The 21,849-nt window shown below is 45.3% G+C and overlaps 1 protein-coding gene across 1 annotated transcript; it reads right to left on the minus strand.

The window, feature by feature from the left end:
* Positions 1 to 3,667: 3,667 nt before the first annotated feature.
* On the minus strand, positions 3,668 to 20,109 carry LOC137095448 (uncharacterized). The gene is made up of 5 exons (XM_067462127.1): positions 20,021 to 20,109; positions 14,011 to 14,403; positions 8,055 to 8,441; positions 6,570 to 6,681; positions 3,668 to 3,904 (listed from the first exon to the last, which is right to left on the minus strand). Exons 1-4 carry the CDS (start codon positions 20,031 to 20,033, stop codon positions 6,581 to 6,583), a joined length of 894 nt encoding a protein of 297 aa, XP_067318228.1. The 5' UTR covers positions 20,034 to 20,109; the 3' UTR covers positions 3,668 to 3,904; positions 6,570 to 6,580.
* Positions 20,110 to 21,849: the final 1,740 nt, after the last annotated feature.

The raw sequence follows: 21,849 nt of genomic DNA on the forward strand, positions 1-21,849 counted from the left end.
TTGTCACTTGGGAGTTGTAGTTGCTGGGATTTCTAGTTCACCTACAATCAAAGAGCACTCTGAACTCCACCAATGATAGAATTGGGCCAAATTGGCACACAGAACCCCCATGACCAACAGAAAATACTGGGAGGGTTTGGTGGGCATTGACCTTGAGTTTGGGTGTTGTAGTTCACCTACCTTCAGAGAGCACTATGGAAACAGACAATGATAGATCTGGACCAATCTTGGCACAAATCCTCAATATACCCAAATGTGAACACTGGTGGAGTTTGTGGAAAATACATCTTGATATTTGGGAGTTGTAGTTGCTGGGATTTATAGTTCACCTCCAATCAAAAAGCATTGTAAACTCCATCAATGGTGGAACTGAACCAGTCTTGGCACATAGAATGCCCATGCCTTGAAGGGACTCACTGATGTGAACCTCCCTCCAGCCTTGCACGCTCTCCCTCTCCGTATATGCACACCACATTGCCATGCACTGAGCACACCTGCTCTCCCCTTGGAGTCTCAGAAGCAGCCTTCCCCTTGGCTGAGGAGCCAGCCAATCACGGCAGGAGGAGGGCTTTTGGTGGAAGGATTTGCATCTGTTTCCAAAAAGACAGGCGGGGAGATCTCCAGCCTTCTCTACCAAAGTGGTTCCTAAGACCATCAGAAACATATGCTTTCTGATGGTCTTTGGTGACCACTCTGAAACCCCCTCACAACCCCACGAGGTGTCCTGACCCCCAGGTTGAGAAACACTGGTCTACACTGTATTAATTAACACAGTTTGACGCCACTTTCACCGCCATGGCTCAATGCAATGGGATCCTGGGTGTTGTGGGTGAGAGAAACATCAGCACGAAAGACCTTGGGTTCCATAGCATCGAGCACTTCAAGAGGTGTCAAACTGCATGAGTTTTGCCATGTAGACGCACCCAAAGTAATGCTCCCCATGCTCTATTCCGTTTTGGTTAGACCACACATGGAATCACATTGTGTCCAATTTTGGGCACCACAATTCAAGAGAGATATTGACAAGCTGGAATGTGTCCAGAGGAGGGTGACTAAAATGATCAAGGGTCTGGAGAACAAGCCCTATGAGGAGCGGCTTAAGGAGCTGGGCATGTTTAGCCTGAAGAAGAGAAGGCTGAGAGGAGATATGATGAGGCCCATGGATAAATACGTGAGAGGAAGCCACATGGGAGGAGGGAGCAGATCAAGGGTCTGGAGAACAAGCCCTATGAGGAGCGGCTTAGGGAACTGGGCATGTTTAGCCTGAAGAAGAGAAGGCTGAGAGGAGATATGATAGCCATGTATAAATATGTGAGAGGAAGCCACAAGGAGGAGGGAGCAAGCTTGTTCTCTGCTTCCCTGGAGACTAGGACGCAATGGAGCAATGGCTTCAAACTACAAGAGAGGAGATTCCATCTGAACATGAGGAAGAACTTCCTGACTGTGAGAGCCGTTCAGCAGTGGAACTCTCTGCTCCGGAGTGTGGTGGAGGCTCCTTCTTTGGAAGCTTTTAAGCAGAGGCTGGATGGCCATCTGTCAGGGGTGATTTGAATGCAATATTCCTGCTTCTTGGCAGAATGGGGTTGGACTGGATGGCCCAGGAGGTCTCTTCCAACTCTTTGATTCTAGGATTCTAAGAGAGGAGATTCCACCTGAACATGAGGAAGAACTTCCTGACTGTGAGAGCCGTTCAGCAGTGGAACTCTCTGCCCTGGAGGGAGTGTGGTGGAGGCTCCTTCTTTAGAAGCTTTGAAACAGAGGCTGGATGGCCATCTGTCGGGGGTGCTTTGAATGCAGCATTCCTGCTTCTTGGCAGAATGGGGTTGGAGTGGATGATGGCCCAGGAGGTCTCTTCCAACTCTTTGATTCTATTATTCTAAGGTTTCCATTTGCAAGAGCTTGCAAAAAGCCTTGCAGAAACTTCCTTGCGAATTGGGAAAGATCCTCCACTTCTAATTCTTCTCTTGAGCAAGGACCTGTCAAAAGGCACAAGCAGAAAGGTGCAAAACACAGGAAGGAATGCAACTTTTGAACGACCGTGACTCATTGCTCAGAAAAGGCAGAGGAATGAGAGACCAAATTGTCAATATCCAAATTCTGGATAATGGAGAAAGGCAGGGAGTTTCAGAAAAATATCTATTTCTGTTTCATTGACTATTCTAAAGCCTTTGATTGTGGATTGTGGACCCGCTTCAGGTCCGGAGGCGTGTTTGAAGACCCCAGCGTGTGCACCAAAAGTCGCCTCTTCTCCTTTCTCTTCAGCCATTGGGACCAAAAGAGAAAGAGAGAGAGAGAGAGAGAGAGAGAGAGAGCACCTCCGTCTGGAGGTATCTCCCACCTCCGCTCCCTCCTTTGTTTTTGCGCCTACCTTCAGGAAAGGTGGGCATCTCCACCTACCAAAAAGTCGCCTCTTCTCCTGACTTTCTCTTCAGCCATTGGGACCAAGAGAGAGAGAGAGAGAGAGAGAGAGAGAGAGCCCCTCCTGCTGGAGGTATCTCCCACCTCCGCTCCCTCCTTTGTTTTTGTGCCTACCTTCAGGAAAGGTGGGCATCTCCACCTACCAAAAAGTCGCCTCTTCTCCTGACTTTCTCTTCAGCCATTGGGACCAAGAGAGAGAGAGAGAGAGAGAGAGAGAGAGAGAGAGCACCCCTCCGGCTGGAGGTATCTCCCACCTCCGCTCCCTCCTTTGTGTTTGCACCTACCTTCAGGAACTGTGGGCATCCCCACCTCTCTCTCTCTCTCTCTCTCTCTCTCTCTCTCTCTCTCGCTCTCTCTTGGTCCCAATGGCTGAGGAGAAAGTCAGGAGAAGAGGTGACTTTTGGTGCACACGCCGGGGTCTTCAGGCATGCCTCTGGACCCAAAACGGGCCAGGCAAAGGAGCAAGTGCGGCAAGTGTAGTTCATAGAATCATAGAATCCTAGAGTTGGAAGAGACCTCCTGGGCCATCATCCAGTCCAACCCCATTCTGCCAAGAAGCAGGAATATTGCATTCAAATCACCCCTGACAGATGGCCATCCAGCCTCTGCTTAAAAGCTTCCAAAGAAGGAGCCTCCACCACACTCCGGGGTAGAGAGTTCCACTGCTGAACGGCTCTCACAGTCAGGAAGTTCTTCCTAATGTTCAGATGGAATCTCCTCTCTTGTAGTTTGAACTATACATCCCTGTAGTTACTGGGATGTATAGTTCACCTACAATCAAAGAACATTCTGAACTCCACCAATGATGGAATTGAACCAAATATGGCACACAGAACTCCCAGGACGAACAGAAAATATATATCAATTATTGGTTTGGGGGGTGTGTGTGTGCCAAAATACTGTTTTCTTACTGTTGAAAATTACCTAGGGCCACCTCTGCCTGGGAGTTGTAGTTTCACAGGGACTTCTCTGCCAAGGACTGCAAACTACAGCTCCCAGTGTTCCATAGCATTGAGGAATGGCAGTTAAAGTGAGCTCAAACTGCATTAATTCTTCAGCCATGGAAACCCATTGGGAGACCTTGTCTGAGTCACACACTCTCAGCCTCAAAGGGGAGGGTATATCTGACCAAGGCAGCCCTATAGTAAGTTTGCTTTGGGGTTACTCTCAACCGGAAATGACTTGAAGACACATTCATTATACGTCTGACGAACTAAACTTTCACAAATGACATCTCTGAGCGCTCCGTCAAAATAATTTTATTCCAAATGAGAAAACATACATTGATGTCCAGAAAGGAGGAAAAATACAAAGACATATGCAATATCTGATAATAGCTTCTTATAGGGTTGCGTCTATTGTGGGTTACAACAACAGCATTAACACAAAAGACGCATGCAATAAATGTGTATTCAAAAGGCAGCGTTGGGATTCCAGCTCAAGAGGCATCGTGTGGTTCTTCTAATCCATTTATCGACCAAAGAAACTGTGGAAAGAGTTGGAGAGGAAAACAAGACAGGGTTAATGCATTTGGGAGTTGTAGTTTGCCAACCAGCCCTCTTTGGTCTAGAAGGACAAAGTACCTTATAAAACTAGAACTCCCAGGATTCTATAACATAATGCCATGGCAGTTGAAGTAGTCTCAAAGTGCATTCATCCTACAGTGTCCTTAGTAAAACTACAATTCCCAGGATTCTGGTGTATAGGTGCCATTAGCAGAACTGCAACTCTCAGAATTATGGTGTAGACGTGCCTGTAGTCAAACTACAGCTCCCAGGATTCAGGTGTAGATGTGTCCCTAGTACAACTACAACTCCCAGGATTCCAGTGTAGATGTTCCCTTAGTAAAACTACAACTCCCAGGATTCCAGTGTAGATGTGTCCTAATCAAGACGACTCCTAGGATTCTGTTGCAGATGTGCCATGAGTAAAACCACAACTCCCAGGATTCCTTTGTAGAGGTGCTTCTAGTAAAACAACAACTCCCAGGATTCAGGTGTAGAGATGCCTGTAGCAAAACTACAGCTCCCAGGATTCAGGTGTAGATGTGCCACTAGTACAGCTACAACTCCCAGGATTCCAGTGTATATGTGCCCTTAGCAGAACTGCAACTCTCAGGACTATGGTAAATATGCCTGTAGTCAAACTACAACTCCCAGGATTCTGGTGTAGATCTGCACTTAGTCAAACTTCAGCTCCCAGGATTCCTTGGTAGATGTGCCTATAGTCAAAATACAACTCCCAGGATTCTGGTGTAGATGTGCCCTTAGTAAAACTACAACTCCCAGGATTCCTTGGTAGATGTGCCTGTAATAAAAATACAACTCCCATGATTCTGGTGTAGATGTGCCCTTAATAAAACTACAGCTCCCAGCATTCCGGTGTAGATATGCCCTTAGTCAAACTTCAGCTCCCAGGATTCCGGTGTAGATGTGCCTGTAGCCAAACTACAACTCCCATGATTCTGGTGTAGATGTGCCTTTAGTAAAATTACAGCTCCCAGGATTCTGGTGTAGATGTGCCCTTAGCTAAACTAGAACTCCCAGTATTCCAGTGTAGATGTGCCCTTAGTAAAACTACAACTCCCAGGATTCCTTGGTAGATGTGCCTCTAGTCAAACTACAACTCCCAGGATTCCTTGGTAGATGTGCCTGCCTATAGTCAAACTACAACGCTCAGAATTCTGGTGTAGATGTGCCCTTATTAAAACTACAACTCTCAAAATTCTGGTGTAGATGTGCCCTTCGTCAAACTTCAGCTCCCAGGATTCCTTGGTAGATGTGCCTATAGTCAAACTACAACTCCCAGGATTGCGGTGTAGATATGCCCTTAGCAAAATTAGTTGTTTGAGGTGAGACTGACATCTATTGGCCGTTTCCATTTATTTCAGGTAGGGAATTCCATATATTTGGAATCCACTCTATGTGGGGCTGCCTTTGAAGACTGTCCGGTGGTCCACGCTCTTGTTACCTCTAGAATAGACTACTGCAATGCACTCTATGTGGGGCTGCCTTTGAAGACTGTCCTGTGGTCCACACTCTTGTTACCTCTAGAATAGACTACTGCAATGCACTTTATGTGGGGCTGCCTTGGAAGACTGTCCGGTGGTCCACACTCTTGTTACCTCTAGAATAGACTGCTGCAATGCACTCTATGTGGGGCTGCCTTTGAAGACTGTCCGGTGGTCCACGCTCTTGTTACCTCTAGAATAGACTACTGCAATGCACTCTATGTGGGGCTGCCTTTGAAGACTGTCCGGTGGTCCACGCTCTTGTTACCTCTAGAATAGACTACTGCAATGCACTCTATGTGGGGCTGCCTTTGAAGACTGTCTGGTGGTCCACACTCTTGTTACCTCTAGAATAGACTACCCAATGCACTCTATGTGGGGCTGCCTTTGAAGACTGTCCTGTGGTCCACACTCTTGTTACCTCTAGAATAGACTACTGCAATGCACTTTATGTGGGGCTGCCTTGGAAGACTGTCCGGTGGTCCACACTCTTGTTACCTCTAGAATAGACTACTGCAATGCACTCTATGTGGGGCTGCCTTTGAAGACTGTCTGGTGCTCCACACTCTTACAACATCTAGAATAGACTACTGCAATGCACTCTATGTGGGGCTGCCTTTGAAGACTGTCTGTTAGTCCACACTCTTGTTACCTCTAGAATAGACTACTGCAATGCCCTCAATATGGGGCTGCCTTTGAAGACTGCATGGTGGTCCGCATTCTTGTTACATCTAGAATAGACTACTGCAGTGCATTCTATGTGGGGCTGCCTTTGAAGACTGTCCGGTGGTCCACACTCTTGTTACCTCTAGAATAGACTGCTGCAATGCACTCTATATGGGGCTTCCTTTGAAGACTGTCCGGTGGTCCACATTCTTGTTACCTTTAGAATAGATTACTGCAATGCACTCTATGTGGGGCTGAGAGGGTCGGTATATAAATATAGGTTGGCAGAAGCTGGGCCTAATAGCAGGAGCTCACCCCACTCCTTGGATTCGAACCACCAACTTTTTGGTCAGCAAGTTGAACATTTCAGTGGTTTAAACTGCTGCGCCACCGGCGGCTCCCTTGAAAAGGGGATCCCTAGTCATCTAATATAAATCCCCCTCCCCAATTTCTCGCCAAAGGAAATGCCACTCACCATTAAGGACTTCACCAAGCGATGGACCCCAAGAAGGCTACAGCCACGATCCAGGCCCCCAAGCTCACGGAGAGGGGCCCACAAGCACTGTCTTTAATGTGTGGGTCTGTTTCTGGAAGAGAGAAAAGGGCCAGAGTTGGCATCACACAGCTGTCTGCATTGTAGAATGAATGCCGTTTGACGCCACTTTAGCTGCCGTGGCTCAATCTGATGGAATTCTGGGAGTTATAGACCAATGAGTGACCATCACTCATAACAACGCCCCCCCCCCCCAAAAAAAACACAGCAGAAAGGACTCAAAAACCCCAAAAAGCTAAATGACAAAAAGCAAAATGACGATACATAAAAGGAAGGAAGGAAAGGGAGAAAGAAAGTGTGTGTGTGTGTGTGTTAGAGAGAGAGAGATTGAGAGAAGGTGTAGGGAACTATTTTAATTAGGCAACCATGGCTTCATTAACCCTTTCAAAGGAAGCATGGAAGCAAAGAGCAAAGGAAGGAAGGAAGGAAGGAAGGAAGGAACGAATGAAAGAGATATAGAAGGAAGAAAGGAGAGAAAGGTAAAGGAAAAGAAAAAGGGGGGGGGAGGAGGGAAAGAGGTCGAGAAGGAAGGAAGGAAGGAAGGAAGGAGAGAAGGAAAGAAAAAAGGGAAGGAAAGGGGGAGCAAAGGAAGGAGGGAAAAAGAAGAGAAAGAGGGAAAGAAGGAAAGAGAGAAGGAAGGATGGAAGAAAAAAGCAAATAAAGGAAGGAAAGAGGTAGAGAAGGAAGAAAGGAGAGATAAAAGGAAAAGAAAAAGGGGGAGGAAGGAAAGAGGTAGAGAGGGAAGGAAGGAGAGAAGGGAAGAAGAAAAGAGAAGGAAGGAAAGAAAGGGAGGGAAGGAAGGAAAGAAGGAGAGAAAGAGGGATGGAAGAAAAAAGCAAAGAAAGGAAGGAAAGAGGTAGAGAAGGAAGAAAGGAGAGATAAAAGGAAAAGAAAAAGGGGGGAGGAAGGAAAGAGGTAGAGAGGGAAGGAAGGAGAGATAAAAGGAAAAGAAAAAAGGGGGAGGGAGGAAGGAAAGCGGTAGAGAGGGAAGGAAGAAGAGATAAAAGGAAAAGAAAAAGGGGGAGGAAGGAAAGAGGTAGAGAGGGAAGGAAGGAGAGATAACAGGAAAAGAAAAAGGGGGAGGAAGGAAAGAGGTAGGGAGGGAAGGAAGGAGAGATAAAAGGAAAAGAAAAAAGGGGGAGGAAGGAAAGAGGTAGAGAGGGAAGGAAGGAGAGATAAAAGGAAAAGAAAAAAGGGGGAGGAAGTAAGAGGTAGAGAGGGAAGGAAGGAGAGAAGGAAAGAAGAAAAGAGAAGGAAGGAAAGAAGGAGAGAAAGAGGGAGGGAAGGTTGGCCACAGCAACGCGTGGCGGGTAAAGCTAGTTATTATTATTATATTCATGACATAAGTGAGATCAAACCGCATTCGTCCAACAGTCTCGCTAGATCCCATCACCTCCCGCTACTTACTGGATTGGTCATTGACTTCCAAATCCACTTGGCCCCAGTAGAACTGGGAAGGTCCCTCTGCGTCTTGTTGACCTGTCCCAGTCCCCGGCCGGTGCTGATGCTGCAATGGGGCTTTCACGAGGATACTGTACTGGCCGGCGTCCGACTCCTTGATTTTCCAGATGGTCAGGGAGCAGTCAGAGCCCAACGCCATATCCTGCCGTTGCTGGGTCTGCTGGTCCTCCTCGGAGTAGGACAGGAGGGACTCGTTGCCCTGAGAACGGGTTTGTCGGTGCCATTTGCAGAAATGAAACCACTTTGGGATTTCTTTGGTGAGCAAGATGACTTTCTGGCCTGAACTGGGATACCTCGGCCTGGCCTCCACCGTAATGATATTTTGGCCTGACCCTGCAAATAGAAGTTGAGACCAGAGCGGTTATTATTCAGGACCTTGGAGAGCAGAAGAGCCAAAGTTTGGAAGGAGAGGCAGCCATCTATTTTTCTATGTCTGTATTTATTTATCGTGTCATCAGCAACCATACCATTGTGTTACATTTCTAACACAACAAAACAAACACACAGATAAAAATGTCCTTTGACCGGTATATCTAGCCACTTGGAGTGCCTCTGGAGTTGCTGCAAGAAGGTCCTCCCTTGTGCATGTGGCAGGGCTCAGGGTGCATTGCAGCAGGTGGTCAGTGGTTTGCTCTTCTCCACACTCGCATGTCGAGGATTCCACTTTGTGGCCCCATTTCTGAAGGTTGGCTCTGCATCTCGTGGTGCCAGAGCGCAGTCTGTTCAGCGCCTTCCAAGTCACCCAGTCTTCTGTGTGCCCAGGAGGCAGTCTCTCATTTGGTATCAGCCATTGGTTGAGGTTCTGGGTTTGAGCCTGCCACTTTTGGACTCTCGCTTGCTGAGGTGTTCCAGCGAGTGTCTCTGTAGATCTAAGAAAACTATGTCTTGATTTAAGTCGTTGACGTGCTGGCTGATACCCAAACAGGGGATGAGCTGGAGATGTCTCTGCCTTGGTCCTTTCAGTATTGGCTGCTCCTTCTCGGCAGATGTCAGGTGGTGCAATACCGGCTAAGCAGTGTAATTTCTCCAGTGTTGTAGGACGCAGGCACCCCGTGATAATGCGGCATGTCTCATTCAGAGCCACATCTGCTGTTTTAGTATGGTGAGATGTGTTCCACACTGGGCATGCATACTCAGCAGCAGAGTAGCATAGTGCAAGGGCAGATGTCTTCACTGTGTCTGGTTGTGATCCCCAGGTTGTGCCAGTCAGCTTTCGTATGATGTTGTTTCTAGCGCCCACTTTTTGCTTGACGTTCAGGCAGTGCTTCTTGTGGGTCAGAGCACGGTCCAGAGTGACTCCCAGGTACTTGGGTGCGCTGCAATGCTCCAGTGAGATTCCTTCCCAGGTAATAATCCTCAGAGCTCAGGATGCTTGTCTGTTCTTAAGGTGAAAGGCGCATGTCTGTGTTTTAGATGGGTTGGGGATCAGCTGGTTTTCCCTGTAATAGGCAGTAAGAGCACCTAGAGCTTCTTTTCAACCATCTCAAAGCTCCCTGCTTGAGCGGTGATGGCACGATCATCAGCATAGATGAAACTCTCTGTCCCTTCTGGCAGTGGCAAAACACAAAGTTTGCATTTATCTATGTCTATGCCTCATAGTCTTTAGTGGAGGCGTCTCCATCTCGAATGGCATTTACTTGATTTAAACTCATCCTTCTCCTGTATTGTTTGAACAAAACTGGATGAATATTTTCTATTTTCAGAGGGTGTTGTATTAGTATTTGTAAAGTGTGAAAATTGAGCATTCAAATCCCAATGTACCTCTTTCAAGACAGCGCTTTCCCCCAGAGATTCCTCCCTTTATCCTGGATTCCAGTCTTGGGACTTTAGAGATTTGGCTACCCTAAAACCATATATATGTGTGTGTGTGTGTGTGTACAGTCATGTCTGACTTTGGGGTGTGGTGCTCATCTCCATTTCTAAGCCGAAGAGCCGGCGTTGTCCATAGACACCTCCAAGGCCATGTGGCCATAGGCATGACTGCATGGAGCGCCGTTACCTTCCTGCCAGAGCGGTACCTATTGATCTACTCACATTTGCATGTTTTTGAACTGCTAGGTTAGCAGAAGCTAGGGCTGACAGCGGAAGCTCACTTCGCTCCCTGGAATCGAACCTGTGACCTTTTGGTCAACAAGCTCAGCAGCTCAGTGCTTTAACCCACTGTACCACACACAGACACACACACATATATACATACACTAGCCGTCCACTGCCACACATTGTCCATGTGGCCACTGGCATGACTGCATGGAGTGCCGTTACCTTCCTGCCAGAGCGGTACCTATTGATCTACTCACATTTGCATGTTTTCGAACTGCTAGGTTGGCAGAAGCTAGGGCTGACAGCGGAAGCTCACGCCGCTCCCTGGAATCGACCCTGTGACCTTTCGATCAACAAGCTCAGCAGCTCATCACTTTAACCCACTGTACCACAGACACACACACACACATATATTATACACACATACATACACTAGCCATCCCCTGCCACACATTGCTGTGGCCCAGTCTGTGTATATGTGTTTTGTGTGCATATATGTGTGTGCATATATTTGTATATATTTGTATATATGTGTATATATGTATGTTTGCAAATGTGTGTGTGTGTGTGGTTTTGTGCATGCATTGTAATGTATTTTTTATTTTTTTGGCTTTTCAGACTGTGTATATGTGTTTTGTGTGCATATATGCGTGTGCATATATTTGTGTATATGTTTATATATGTATGTTTGCATATATATGTGTGTGTGTGTGTGGTTTTGTGCATGCATTGTAATGTATTTTTTTTGGCTTTCCAGTCTGTGTATATGTGTTTTGTGTTCATATATGTGTGTGCATATATTTGTGTATATGTGTATATATGTATGTTTGCATTTATGTGTGTGTGTGTGGTTTTGTGCATGCATTGTAATGTATTTTTTTTGGCTTTCCAGTCTGTGTATATGTGTTTTGTGTTCATATATGTGTGTGCATATATTTGTGTATATGTTTATATATGTATGTTTGCAAATGTGTGTGTGTGTGTGGTTTTGTGCATGCATTTGTAATGTATTTTTTATTTTTTTTGGCTTTCCAATCTGTGTATATGTGTGTTGTGTGCATATATGTGTGTGCATATATTTGTGTATATGTGTATATATGTATGTTTGCATTTATGTGTGTGTGTGTGTGTGTGGTTTTGTGCATGCATTGCAATGTATTTTTTTATATTTTTGGCTTTTCAGTCTGTGTATATGTGTTTTGTGTGCATATATATGTGTGTGTATATATTTGTGTATATGTGTATATATGTATGTTTGCATATATATATGTGTGTGGTTTTGTGCATGCAGTGTAATGTATTTTCTTTGGCCTTTTAAGTCTCTTCTGCTGTGTTTTTCAGTGTTTTAATGAGTTATGGTCATTTGTTTGCCTGATAGATGTGTTGTGTCCAAATTTGGTGTCCATTTGTCCAGTGGTTTTTGAGTTATGTTAATCCCACAAACAAACATTACACTTTTATTTATATAGATATAGACTAGCCGTCACCTGCCACGCTTTGCTGTGGCCCACATGGGGGTTTTGTATGGGAGATTTGGCCCAATTCTTTCATTGGTGGGATTCAGAATGCTCTGTGATTGTAGGTGAACTATAAATCCCAGCAACTACAACTCCCAAATGTCAAGATTCGATTTTCCCCAAACTCAACCAGTGTTCACATTTGGGCATATTGAGTATTCGTGTAGAGTTTGGTCCAGATCCATCATTATTGGAGTCCACCGTGATCTCTGGATGTAGGTGAACTACAACTCCAAAACCAAAGGACACTGCCTGCCAAACCCTTCCAGTATTTTCTGTTGGTCATGGGAGAACTGTGTGCCAAGGTTGGTTCAGTCCCATCGTTGGTGGGGTTCCAAATGCTCTTTGATTGCAGGTGAACTATAAATCCCAGCAACTATAACTCCCACAGGACAAAATAAAAAATTATTGAGCGAAGGACATACATTGGGTTGTTAGGTGTCTTGTGTCCAAATTTGGTGTCAATTCGTCCAGTGGGTTTTGAGTTCTGTTAATCCCACAAACGGACATTACATTTTTATTTATATAGATATATACACCCACATATATATATGCAAACACTAGGGCTGGGCAGTTTCGTTCGTTAATTTCGTAATTCGTTATTAATTCGTTATTTTTTGATAACAAAGCGATATTGAACCATTCAGGAGCAACTAAAAAACGAAACGAATTTTTCCAATTTGTTTCGTAATTGTTTCGAAATTGTTTCGTAATTGTTACGAAATTGTTTCGTTATTATTTCGTTATTATTTCCGTATGTCTGGTGCAAGTTTTATAGTCGTTGTTTGTTTTATCAGTGATAAAAAATATAATTATCACACCAACAGTCAACAACAGAGGGAGAGGGAAGCTTCAGAAGTTCCCCCTGTCCCCTATGGAGGGTTTTTTAGCGTATTGCGCAATCGCGTCCGCCATTAACGAATCGATTCGTTATTGTTTCGTAATTATTTCGTAATTTCCAAAATTTCGTAAATATCGAACTTTTTAAAAGAAAAATTTCGGAATTCTTTTAAATAACAAAATGCAAAAACCCCCTAAAAACGAATCGAGTTTAGAAACAATTTTTTCCGTGGTTGGACAGCCCTAGCAAACACACATATATACACAAATATATATACACATAAATGCACAAAATACATATACACTAGGGCTGGGTAACCACAGAAAATTTTGTTTCTAAACTCGATTCGTTTTTAAGGGGTCCATCACATTTCGTTTCTTTAAAGAATTCTGAAATTTTCCTTTTAAAAAATTCGAAATATACGAAATTTCGTAAATTTCGAATTGATTCGTTAATGGCGGACGCGATTGCGCAATACGCTAAAAAAACCCTCCAAATATGCTAAAAATATGCTGAAAAAACCTCCAAATGGGAGAGGGGGAACTTCTGAAGCTTCCCTCTCCCTCTGTTGTTGACTATTGGTGTGATAAAACAAACAACAACTATAAAACTTGCACCAGACATGCGAAAATAATTACGAAACAATTTTGAAACAATTTCAAAACAATTACGAAAAAATTGTTTCGAATCTATTTAACTCCTCACACTATTCCAAAATGGCTCAATATCAGATCGTAAGCACCGGGATTGTGGCTCAGCTGGCTGAGTGTCAGCTGTATTAAGATCACTCTGACCAAAAGGTCATGAGTTCGAGGCCAGCCCGGGCTGGAGTGGGTGTCCAGCCATTGTGTTGCCCATTGTCGACCTTTGCAACCCGAAAGACAGTTGCATCTGTCAAGTAGGAAAATAAGGTACCACCTTAAAGTGTGGGAGGCTGAATTTAACTAATTTATGAGGCCATAAAGAAAGAAGACTCCGGGGAATGTGGAATGCGGAAGAACTTCATCGGTGTCGTTGATGGACGATGAAAAGCAGCAGCTCCCCTGGCGGCCAGAAAAAAGTTAAATAGCCTTGGTGTATTTGTCTGTATTTGTTGTCTGTCAAACTGGCATTGAATGTTTGCCATATATGTGTTTACTGTAATCCGCCCTGAGTCCCCTGCGGGGTGAGAAGGGCGGAATATAAGAACTGTAAATAAATAAATAAATAAATAAATAAGCTAATTTAAATATGAATTAATAACGAATTACGAAATTAACGAACGAAACCGCCCAGCCCTAATATACACAGACTGGGTGACAGCAATGAGTGGCAGGGGACGGCTAGTACTTATATAGAGATGTTGTTACTGAAGACTTGCAAACAGATTGGTTGGGTTGGTGAGTTCCTCCTCAATGTGAGGTATCATCTTGTTGCTGGCTTGATTCTCTTTCAAGGCAACACTCTTGCCCTGAGTTTCCTCCCTTTACCCCTGATTCCGAGACCTGGCCACTCTGGTACTAACCCTTATCGGAGACTTGCAGGTAGAAATAGGCTTGGTAGGTTTCCTCTTGACTCGGGGCATCCTCTCGTTTCTGACTCAAACTCGTGTTGATGGTCACAGAGTAGTTTCCCTCGTCCGCCGCTTCGAGATTTGTGATTCGGAGAGAGCAATCCGGTCGGAGCGTGTGTCGCCTGCGGTTGGCCTGGCTTTCAGTCGGGGAAGGGCCGAAGGAAAAGACCTTTGCACGCCTCGTCCCGACCACTTGGATCCATTGACATGCCTCAATTTCGGATGGCCCGCCTTGCAGGGACAGTGTGACATCTTGACCCAATTGGGGTCGGAGAGGGTTACTGAGCACCAAAAACTTGTGCTGTTGGGTTGCAGCCAGCTGCAGAAAGCAGCCCAGGATTAAGCCTGCAAAGCAAAAAAAGGAAAAGGAAGACGACATGATTAATTTTTGCAACTGTTTCTCAATGATCAGGTTTGCATTTGCAATATTCAGGAAGTGTCACAAAATGGCCACCTCACATGAAATGTCCTAAAAGGACTATCACCTCACCCACCGCATAGGAAACTGCTACAAAACAGGAGCTTCTTTGTTGAGTTCCGGGGACAGAGAAGCAGATGGCGGAAACAGAAGAACGGCCGGCCTCAGGGGAGCGTGCTTGCTCCATCCATGTTCAACATCTACACAAATGACCAGCCACGGCCAGAAGGGACGGAGAGCTTCATCTATGCTGACGATCGTGCCATCACCACTCAAGGAAATCAGCTACCGAACAGGAGCTTTTTTGTTGAGTTCCGGGGACAGAGAAGCAGATGGCGGAAACAGAAGAGCGGCCTGCCTCAGGGGAGCGTGCTTGCTCCATCCATGTTCAACATCTACACAAATGACCAGCCACGGCCAGAAGGGACAGAGAGCTTCATCTATGCTGATGATCGTGCCATCACCGCTCAAGGAAATCAGCTACCCAACAGGAGCTTTTTTGTTGAGTTCCAGGGCCAGAGAAGCAGATGGCGGAAACAGAAGAACGGCCTGCCTCAGGGGAGCGTGCTCACTCCATCCATGTTCAACATCTACACAAATGACCAGCCACGGCCAGAAGGGACAGAGAGTTTCATCTATGCTGATGATCGTGCCATCACCGCTCAAGGAAATCAGCTACCCAACAGGAGCTTTTTTGTTGACTTCCAGGGCCAGAGAAGCAGATGGCGGAAACAGAAGAACAGCCTGCCTCAGGGGAGCGTGCTTGCTCCATCCATGTTCAACATCTATACAAACGACCAGCCACTGCCAGAAGGGACAGAGAGCTTCATCTATGCTGATGATTGTGTCATCACCGCTAAAGCAGAGAGCTTTGAGATGGTTGAACAGAAGCTCTCCCAAGCTCTAAGTACCCTTACTGCTTATTGCAGGGAAAACCAGCTGATTCCTAATCGTATATCATTTATATAATATCACAAAGGACGACCACCTCACCCACCTCATAGGAAACCTGCTACAAAACAGGAGCTTTTTTGTTGAGTTCCAGGGCCAGAGAAGCAGATGGCGGAAACAGAAGAACGGCCTGCCTCAGGGGAGCGTGCTTGCTCCATCCATGTTCAACATCTACATAAATGACCAGCCACTGCCAGAAGGGACAGAGAGCTTCATCTATGCTGATGATCATGCTATCACCGCTAAAGCAGGGAGCTTTGAGATGGTTGAACAGAAGCTGTCCCAAGCTCTAGGTGCTCTAACTGCCTATTACAGGGAAAACCAGCTGATCCCTAATCCATCCAAAACAGAGACATGTGCTTTCCACCTTAAGAACAGACAAGCATCCCGAGCTCTGAGGATTATTACCTGGGAAGGAATCCCACTGGAGCATTGCAGCGCACCCAAATACCTGGGAGTCACTCTGGACTGTGCTCTGACCTACAAGAAGCACTGCCTGAACATCAAGCAAAAAGTGGGTGCTAGAAACAATATCATACGAAAGCTGACTAGCACAACCTGGGGATCACAACCAGACACAGTGAAGACATCTGCCCTTGCGCTGTGCTACTCTGCTGCTGAGTATGCATGCCCAGTGTGGAACACATCTCACCACGCTAAAACAGTGGATGTGGCTCTTAATGAGACATGCCGCATTATCACGGGGTGTCTGCGCCCTACACCAGTGGAGAAATTACACTGCTTAGCCGGCATTGCACCACCTGACATCCGCCGGGTAGTAGCAGCCAATAGTGAAAGGACCAAGGCAGTGACATCTCCAGCTCATCCCCTGTGTGGGTATCAGCCAGCACGTCAACGACTTAAATCAAGAAATAGTTTTCTAAGATCTACAGAGACACTCGCTGGAACACCTCAGCAAGCGAGAGTCCAAAAGTGGCAGGCTCAAACCCAGAACATGATACCAAATGAGACTCCCCCCTGGGCACACAGAGACTGAGCGACTTGGAAGGCGCTGAACAGACTGCGCTCTGGCACCACGAGATGCAGAGCCAACCTCAAGAAATGGGGCCATAAAGTGGAATCCACGACATGCGAGTGTGGAGAAGAGCAAACCACTGACCACCTGCTGCAATGCAACCTGAGCCCTGCCACATGCACAAGGGAGGACCTTCTTGCAGCAACACCAGAAGCACTCCAAGGGGCCAGATCCTGGTCAAAGGACATCTAATCAACTACCAAACTCACAAATTTTGTATTTTGTCTGTTTGTTTTGTTCTCCAACTTATGGTCATCTAAAACATCTCAAAGTATCTCCAACTTATGGTCATCTAAAACATCTCAAGGTATCTCCAACTTATGGTCATCTAAAACATCTCAAGGTATCTCCAGCTTATGATCATCTAAAACATCTCAAGGTATCTCCAGCTTATTGTCATCTAAAACATCTCAAGGTATCTCCAACTTATGGTCATCTAAAACATCTCAAGGTATCTCCAACTTATGGTCATCTAAAACATCTCAAGGTATCTCCAACTTATGGTCATCTAAAACATCTCAACGTATCTCCAGCTTATGGTCATCTAAAACATCTCAAGGTATCTCCAGCTTATTGTCATCTAAAACATCTCAACGTATCTCCAGCTTATGGTCATCTAAAACATCTCAAGGTATCTCCAGCTTATTGTCATCTAAAACATCTCAAGGTATCTCCAACTTATGGTCATCTAAAACATCTCAAGGTATCTCCAGCTTATGGTCATCTAAAACATCTCAAGGTATCTCCAACTTATGGTCATCTAAAACATCTCAAGGTATCTCCAACTTATGGTCATCTAAAACATCTCAAGGTATCTCCAGCTTATTGTCATCTAAAACATCTCAAGGTATCTCCAACTTATGGTCATCTAAAACATCTCAAGGTATCTCCAACTTATGGTCATCTAAAACATCTCAAGGTATCTCCAACTTATGGTCATCTAAAACATCTCAACGTATCTCCAGCTTATGGTCATCTAAAACATCTCAAGGTATCTCCAGCTTATTGTCATCTAAAACATCTCAAGGTATCTCCAACTTATGGTCATCTAAAACATCTCAAGGTATCTCCAACTTATGGTCATCTAAAACATCTCAAGGTATCTCCAGCTTATTGTCATCTAAAACATCTCAAGGTATCTCCAACTTATGGTCATCTAAAACATCTCAAGGTATCTCCAACTTATGGTCATCTAAAACATCTCAACGTATCTCCAGCTTATGGTCATCTAAAACATCTCAAAGTATCTCCAACTTATGGTCATCTAAAACATCTCAAGGTATCTCCAGCTTATGGTCATCTAAAACATCTCAAGGTATCTCCAGCTTATGGTCATCTAAAACATCTCAAGGTATCTCCAGCTTATGGTCATCTAAAACATCTCAAGGTATCTCCAGCTTATGGTCATCTAAAACATCTCAAAGTATCTCCAACTTATGGTCATCTAAAACATCTCAAGGTATCTCCAACTTATGGTCATCTAAAACATCTCAAGGTATCTCCAGCTTATTGTCATCTAAAACATCTCAAGGTATCTCCAGCTTATGGTCATCTAAAACATCTCAAGGTACCTCCAGCTTATGGTCATCTAAAACATCTCAAAGTATCTCCAACTTATGGTCATCTAAAACATCTCAAGGTATCTCCAACCTATGGTCACCTAAAGCATCTCAAGGTATCTCCAACTTATGGTCATCTAAAACATCTCAAGGTATCTCCAGCTTATGGTCATCTAAAACATCTCAAGGTATCTCCAGCTTATGTCATCTAAAACATCTCAAGGTATCTCCAACTTATGGTCATCTAAAACATCTCAAGGTATCTCCAACTTATGGTGACCTAAAGCATCTCAAAGTATCTCCAACTTATGGTCATCTAAAGCATCTCAAGGTATCTCCCACTTATGGCCATCTCATAGAATCTTAGAAGAATTGGAAGAGACCTCCTGGTCCATCCAGTCCAACCCCATTCTGCCAAGAAGCGGGAAAATTGCATTCAAAGCACCCCCGAGAGATGGCCATCCAACCCCTGTTTCAAAGCTTCCAAAGAAGGACCCTCCACTGCACTCTGGGGCAGAGCGTTCCACTGCTGAACAGCTCTCACAGTCAGAAAGTTATTCCTCATGTTCAGATGGAATCTCCTTTTTTGTCGTTTGAAGCCATTGTTCCTTGCGTCCTAGTCTCCAGGGAAGCAGAAAACAAGTTTGCTCCCTCCTCCCTGTGGCTTCCTCTCACATATTTATACATGGCTATCATATCTCCTCTCAGCCTTCTCTTCTGCAGGCTAAACATGCCCAGCTCTTTAAGCCGCTCCTCATAGGGCTTGTTCTCTAGACCCTTGATCATTTGAGTCACCCTCTTTCTCTGGACACATTCCAGCTTGTCAGTATCTCTCTTGAATTGTGGTGCCCAGAATTGGACACAATATTCCAGATGTGGTCTAACCAAAACAGAATAGAGCATGGGGAGCATGACTTCCCTAGATCTAGGCACTAGGCTCCTATTGATGCAGGCCAAAATCCCATTGGCTTTTTTTGCTGCCGCATCACATTGTTGGCTCATGTTTAACTTGTTGTCCACGAGGACTCCAAGATCTTTTTCACACATCCTGCCCTCGATCCACGCGTCCCCCATTCTGTCTCTGCATTTTGTTTTTCCTGCCAAAGTGGAGTATCTTGCATTTGTCCCTGTTGAACTTCATTTTGTTAGTTTTGGCCCATCATCTCTCTAATCTGTCAAGATCCCTTTGAGTCCTGCTCCTGACCTCTGGAGTATTGGCTCTCCCTCCCAATTTGGTGTCGTCTGCAAACTTGATGATCCTGCCTTCTAACCCTTCATCTAAGAAGTCATGAATGAAGATCCTGAGCAGGACCGGGCCCGGACGGAACCCTGCGGATGGCCCTCCACTCGTCACTTCTTTCCAGGATGAAGAGGAAGCCTTGGGGAGAATCATCCTCTGGGTTCGTCCATTTAACCAATTACAGATTCATTTTGTTAGTTTTGGCCCATCATCTGAAGAACTTCCTGACTGTGAGAGCCGTTCAGCAGTGGAACTCTCTGCCCCGGAGTGTGGTGGAGGCTCCTTCTTTGGAAACTTTTAAACAGGGGCTGGTTGGCCATCTGTCAGGGGTGATTTGGATGCAATATTCCTGCTTCTTGGCAGAATGGGGTTGGACTGGATGGCCCATGAGGTCTCCTCCAACTCTTTGATTCTAGGATTCTATGATCTCTCTCATCTGTTAAGATTGTTTCAAATTCTGCTCCTGTCTTCCGAAGTATTTAACTACAATGGCTCATGGAAATTGTAGTTTTACAACCCTTTTCTGCCAAAGAGTCCTGCATGCCCCACCGAACTACAACTCCCATAGCATAGCATGAAGCCCTGACGGCTCAAGTGGCATCAAATTAGTTTAATTCTACAGTGTAGATGCCTTCCTAGACTGCTTTCATTGGCTATGTTTCTCCTTTCTTTGCCTTCCCCATTTCCTTTGGATGCAATTGATAAAGCACCAGTTTTGCACCCAATAAAGGCGCATGGTGGCTCTTTCCCCAACTGACCTGACAGAAGCATTGCTTTCGTGCGTCGAATTCAATCCCTGGTGGTTGGAGACACTCTCTCGTCTTCTTCTCCTTCTCCTTCTCCTTCTCCTCCTTCTTCTGTTGTGTCTGGATGTCCCAAGCCCCCCTCGCTCTTGTGTTTCTCCTTTTTGTCCTCCAAAAGAAAGGAAGGAAGGAAGGAGGGTTGCACAACCGGTGATGCAGTTGTGGTCACAACACCATTGTGCGGGGTTGTCGTCTTCAGACCTGTGGCCGCCATTGATTTGCGCCACCTTCGCGTGACAAAGGATGAGTCCAAAGGCCTACGAGGAAGGGGGTCCAACCCAGTTCTGCTTTTAATTTTGTGGGTCAGAGGTAGCTTGGCGGTGGAGAAGCCCCTTAAAAAAGAAGCAATGGGATCCCAGTTGTAACACTACGTAACAACATTTGGAAAATGTTTTGTTTTTGGTTATTTTCTGGGTTGTTGTAGGTTTTTCGGGCTATATGGCCATGTTCTAGAAGCATTCTGTCCTGACATTTCGCCTGCATCTATGGCAGGCATCCTCAGAGGTTGTGAGTTGCTGGGATTTATAGTTCACCTACAATCAGAGGGCATTCTGAACCACACCAAGAATGGAATTGAACCCAACTTCCCACAGACCTCCCATGACCAACAGTAATTGCTGGAAGGGTTTGGTGGGCATTGACCTTGAATTTGGGAGGTGTAGTTCACCTACATCCAGAGAGCACTGTGTACTCAAACAATGATGGATATGGGCTAAACTTGGCATGAATACTCAATACGCCCAAATGTGAACACTGGTGGAGCTTGGGGGAAATAGACCTTGACATTTGGGAGTTGTAGTTGCTGGGATTTATAGTTCACCTACAATCAGAAGGCATTCTGAATGCCCAAATGTGAACACTGGTGGAGTTTGGGGGAAATAGACCTTGACATTTGGGAGTTGTAGTTGCTGGGATTTATAGCTCACCTACACTAATCAAAGAGCACACTGAACCCAGCCCACATTGGATCAGCACCAAACTTGGCACACTATCTACATGGCCAACATTGAATACTGGTGAGGTTGGAGAGGAGCTGATTTTGAATTCTGGGAGTTGTAGTTCACCAACAAGAAAAAGGAATAGAAGTTCTGCCAAAAGGGTTCCTAAGACCATTATGTGTTTTCTGATGGTCTTTGGTGACCCCTCTGAAACCCCCCATGACCCCCGAAGTTGAGAAACCCTGCCTTAGGTGGACGTCAAGCTAACCATAGTTGAGAGTCACTGTAGAATAGATCAGAAGAGCCACCATCAGTGTATCATTCTTGACCGTGGTCCATCTACACTGTGGAATTAATTCAGTTTGGCCCCATTCCATAGCTCAATGCGATGGAATTAACTGGAGTTGTAGTTTAATCAATTCTTTAGCCTTGCCAACTGCAACTCCCAGGATCCTATCACATTGACCAGTTAAAGTGGTATCAAACTGCGTTAATCCAACAGCGTAGATGCACAAACTTTGGCCCTCTAGATGTTTAGGACGTTGTGCTCCAGAATCTTTGACCACTGGTTGTAGTCATTAGGACTTGAAGTCCACCACATCTGCTGCACCAAAACATGGGAGCAACTCACTAAACTAGGTATCCCAAGGATCTCATTGAGTGGAACCAGTTAAAGCAGGATCAAAGTGTCATCGCTGTGCCATGCAAATTGAATAGAGTCGCACAAAACACAAACATGGGAGGACACGAAACCGTCATTCTATTTAAATTCCTATAAGCGTGTCTAAATCCACACCTCCACCTGTCAGCATGCCCAAATGCCATGCAAATGGGCAACTTCTGTTT

This window comes from Anolis sagrei, chromosome Y (assembly GCF_037176765.1).
Source record: "Anolis sagrei isolate rAnoSag1 chromosome Y, rAnoSag1.mat, whole genome shotgun sequence".
In the NCBI taxonomy this organism is placed as follows: domain Eukaryota; kingdom Metazoa; phylum Chordata; class Lepidosauria; order Squamata; family Dactyloidae; genus Anolis; species Anolis sagrei.

Coding starts and splice junctions, on each gene's coding strand:
- LOC137095448 (XM_067462127.1), bottom strand. Junction 8,442..14,010: donor CCTGCAAGTCTCCGATAAGG/GTTAGTACCAGA, acceptor TTCTATTTGCAG/GGTCAGGCCAAAATATCATT. Junction 6,682..8,054: donor GGAAGTCAATGACCAATCCA/GTAAGTAGCGGG, acceptor TCTCTCTTCCAG/AAACAGACCCACACATTAAA.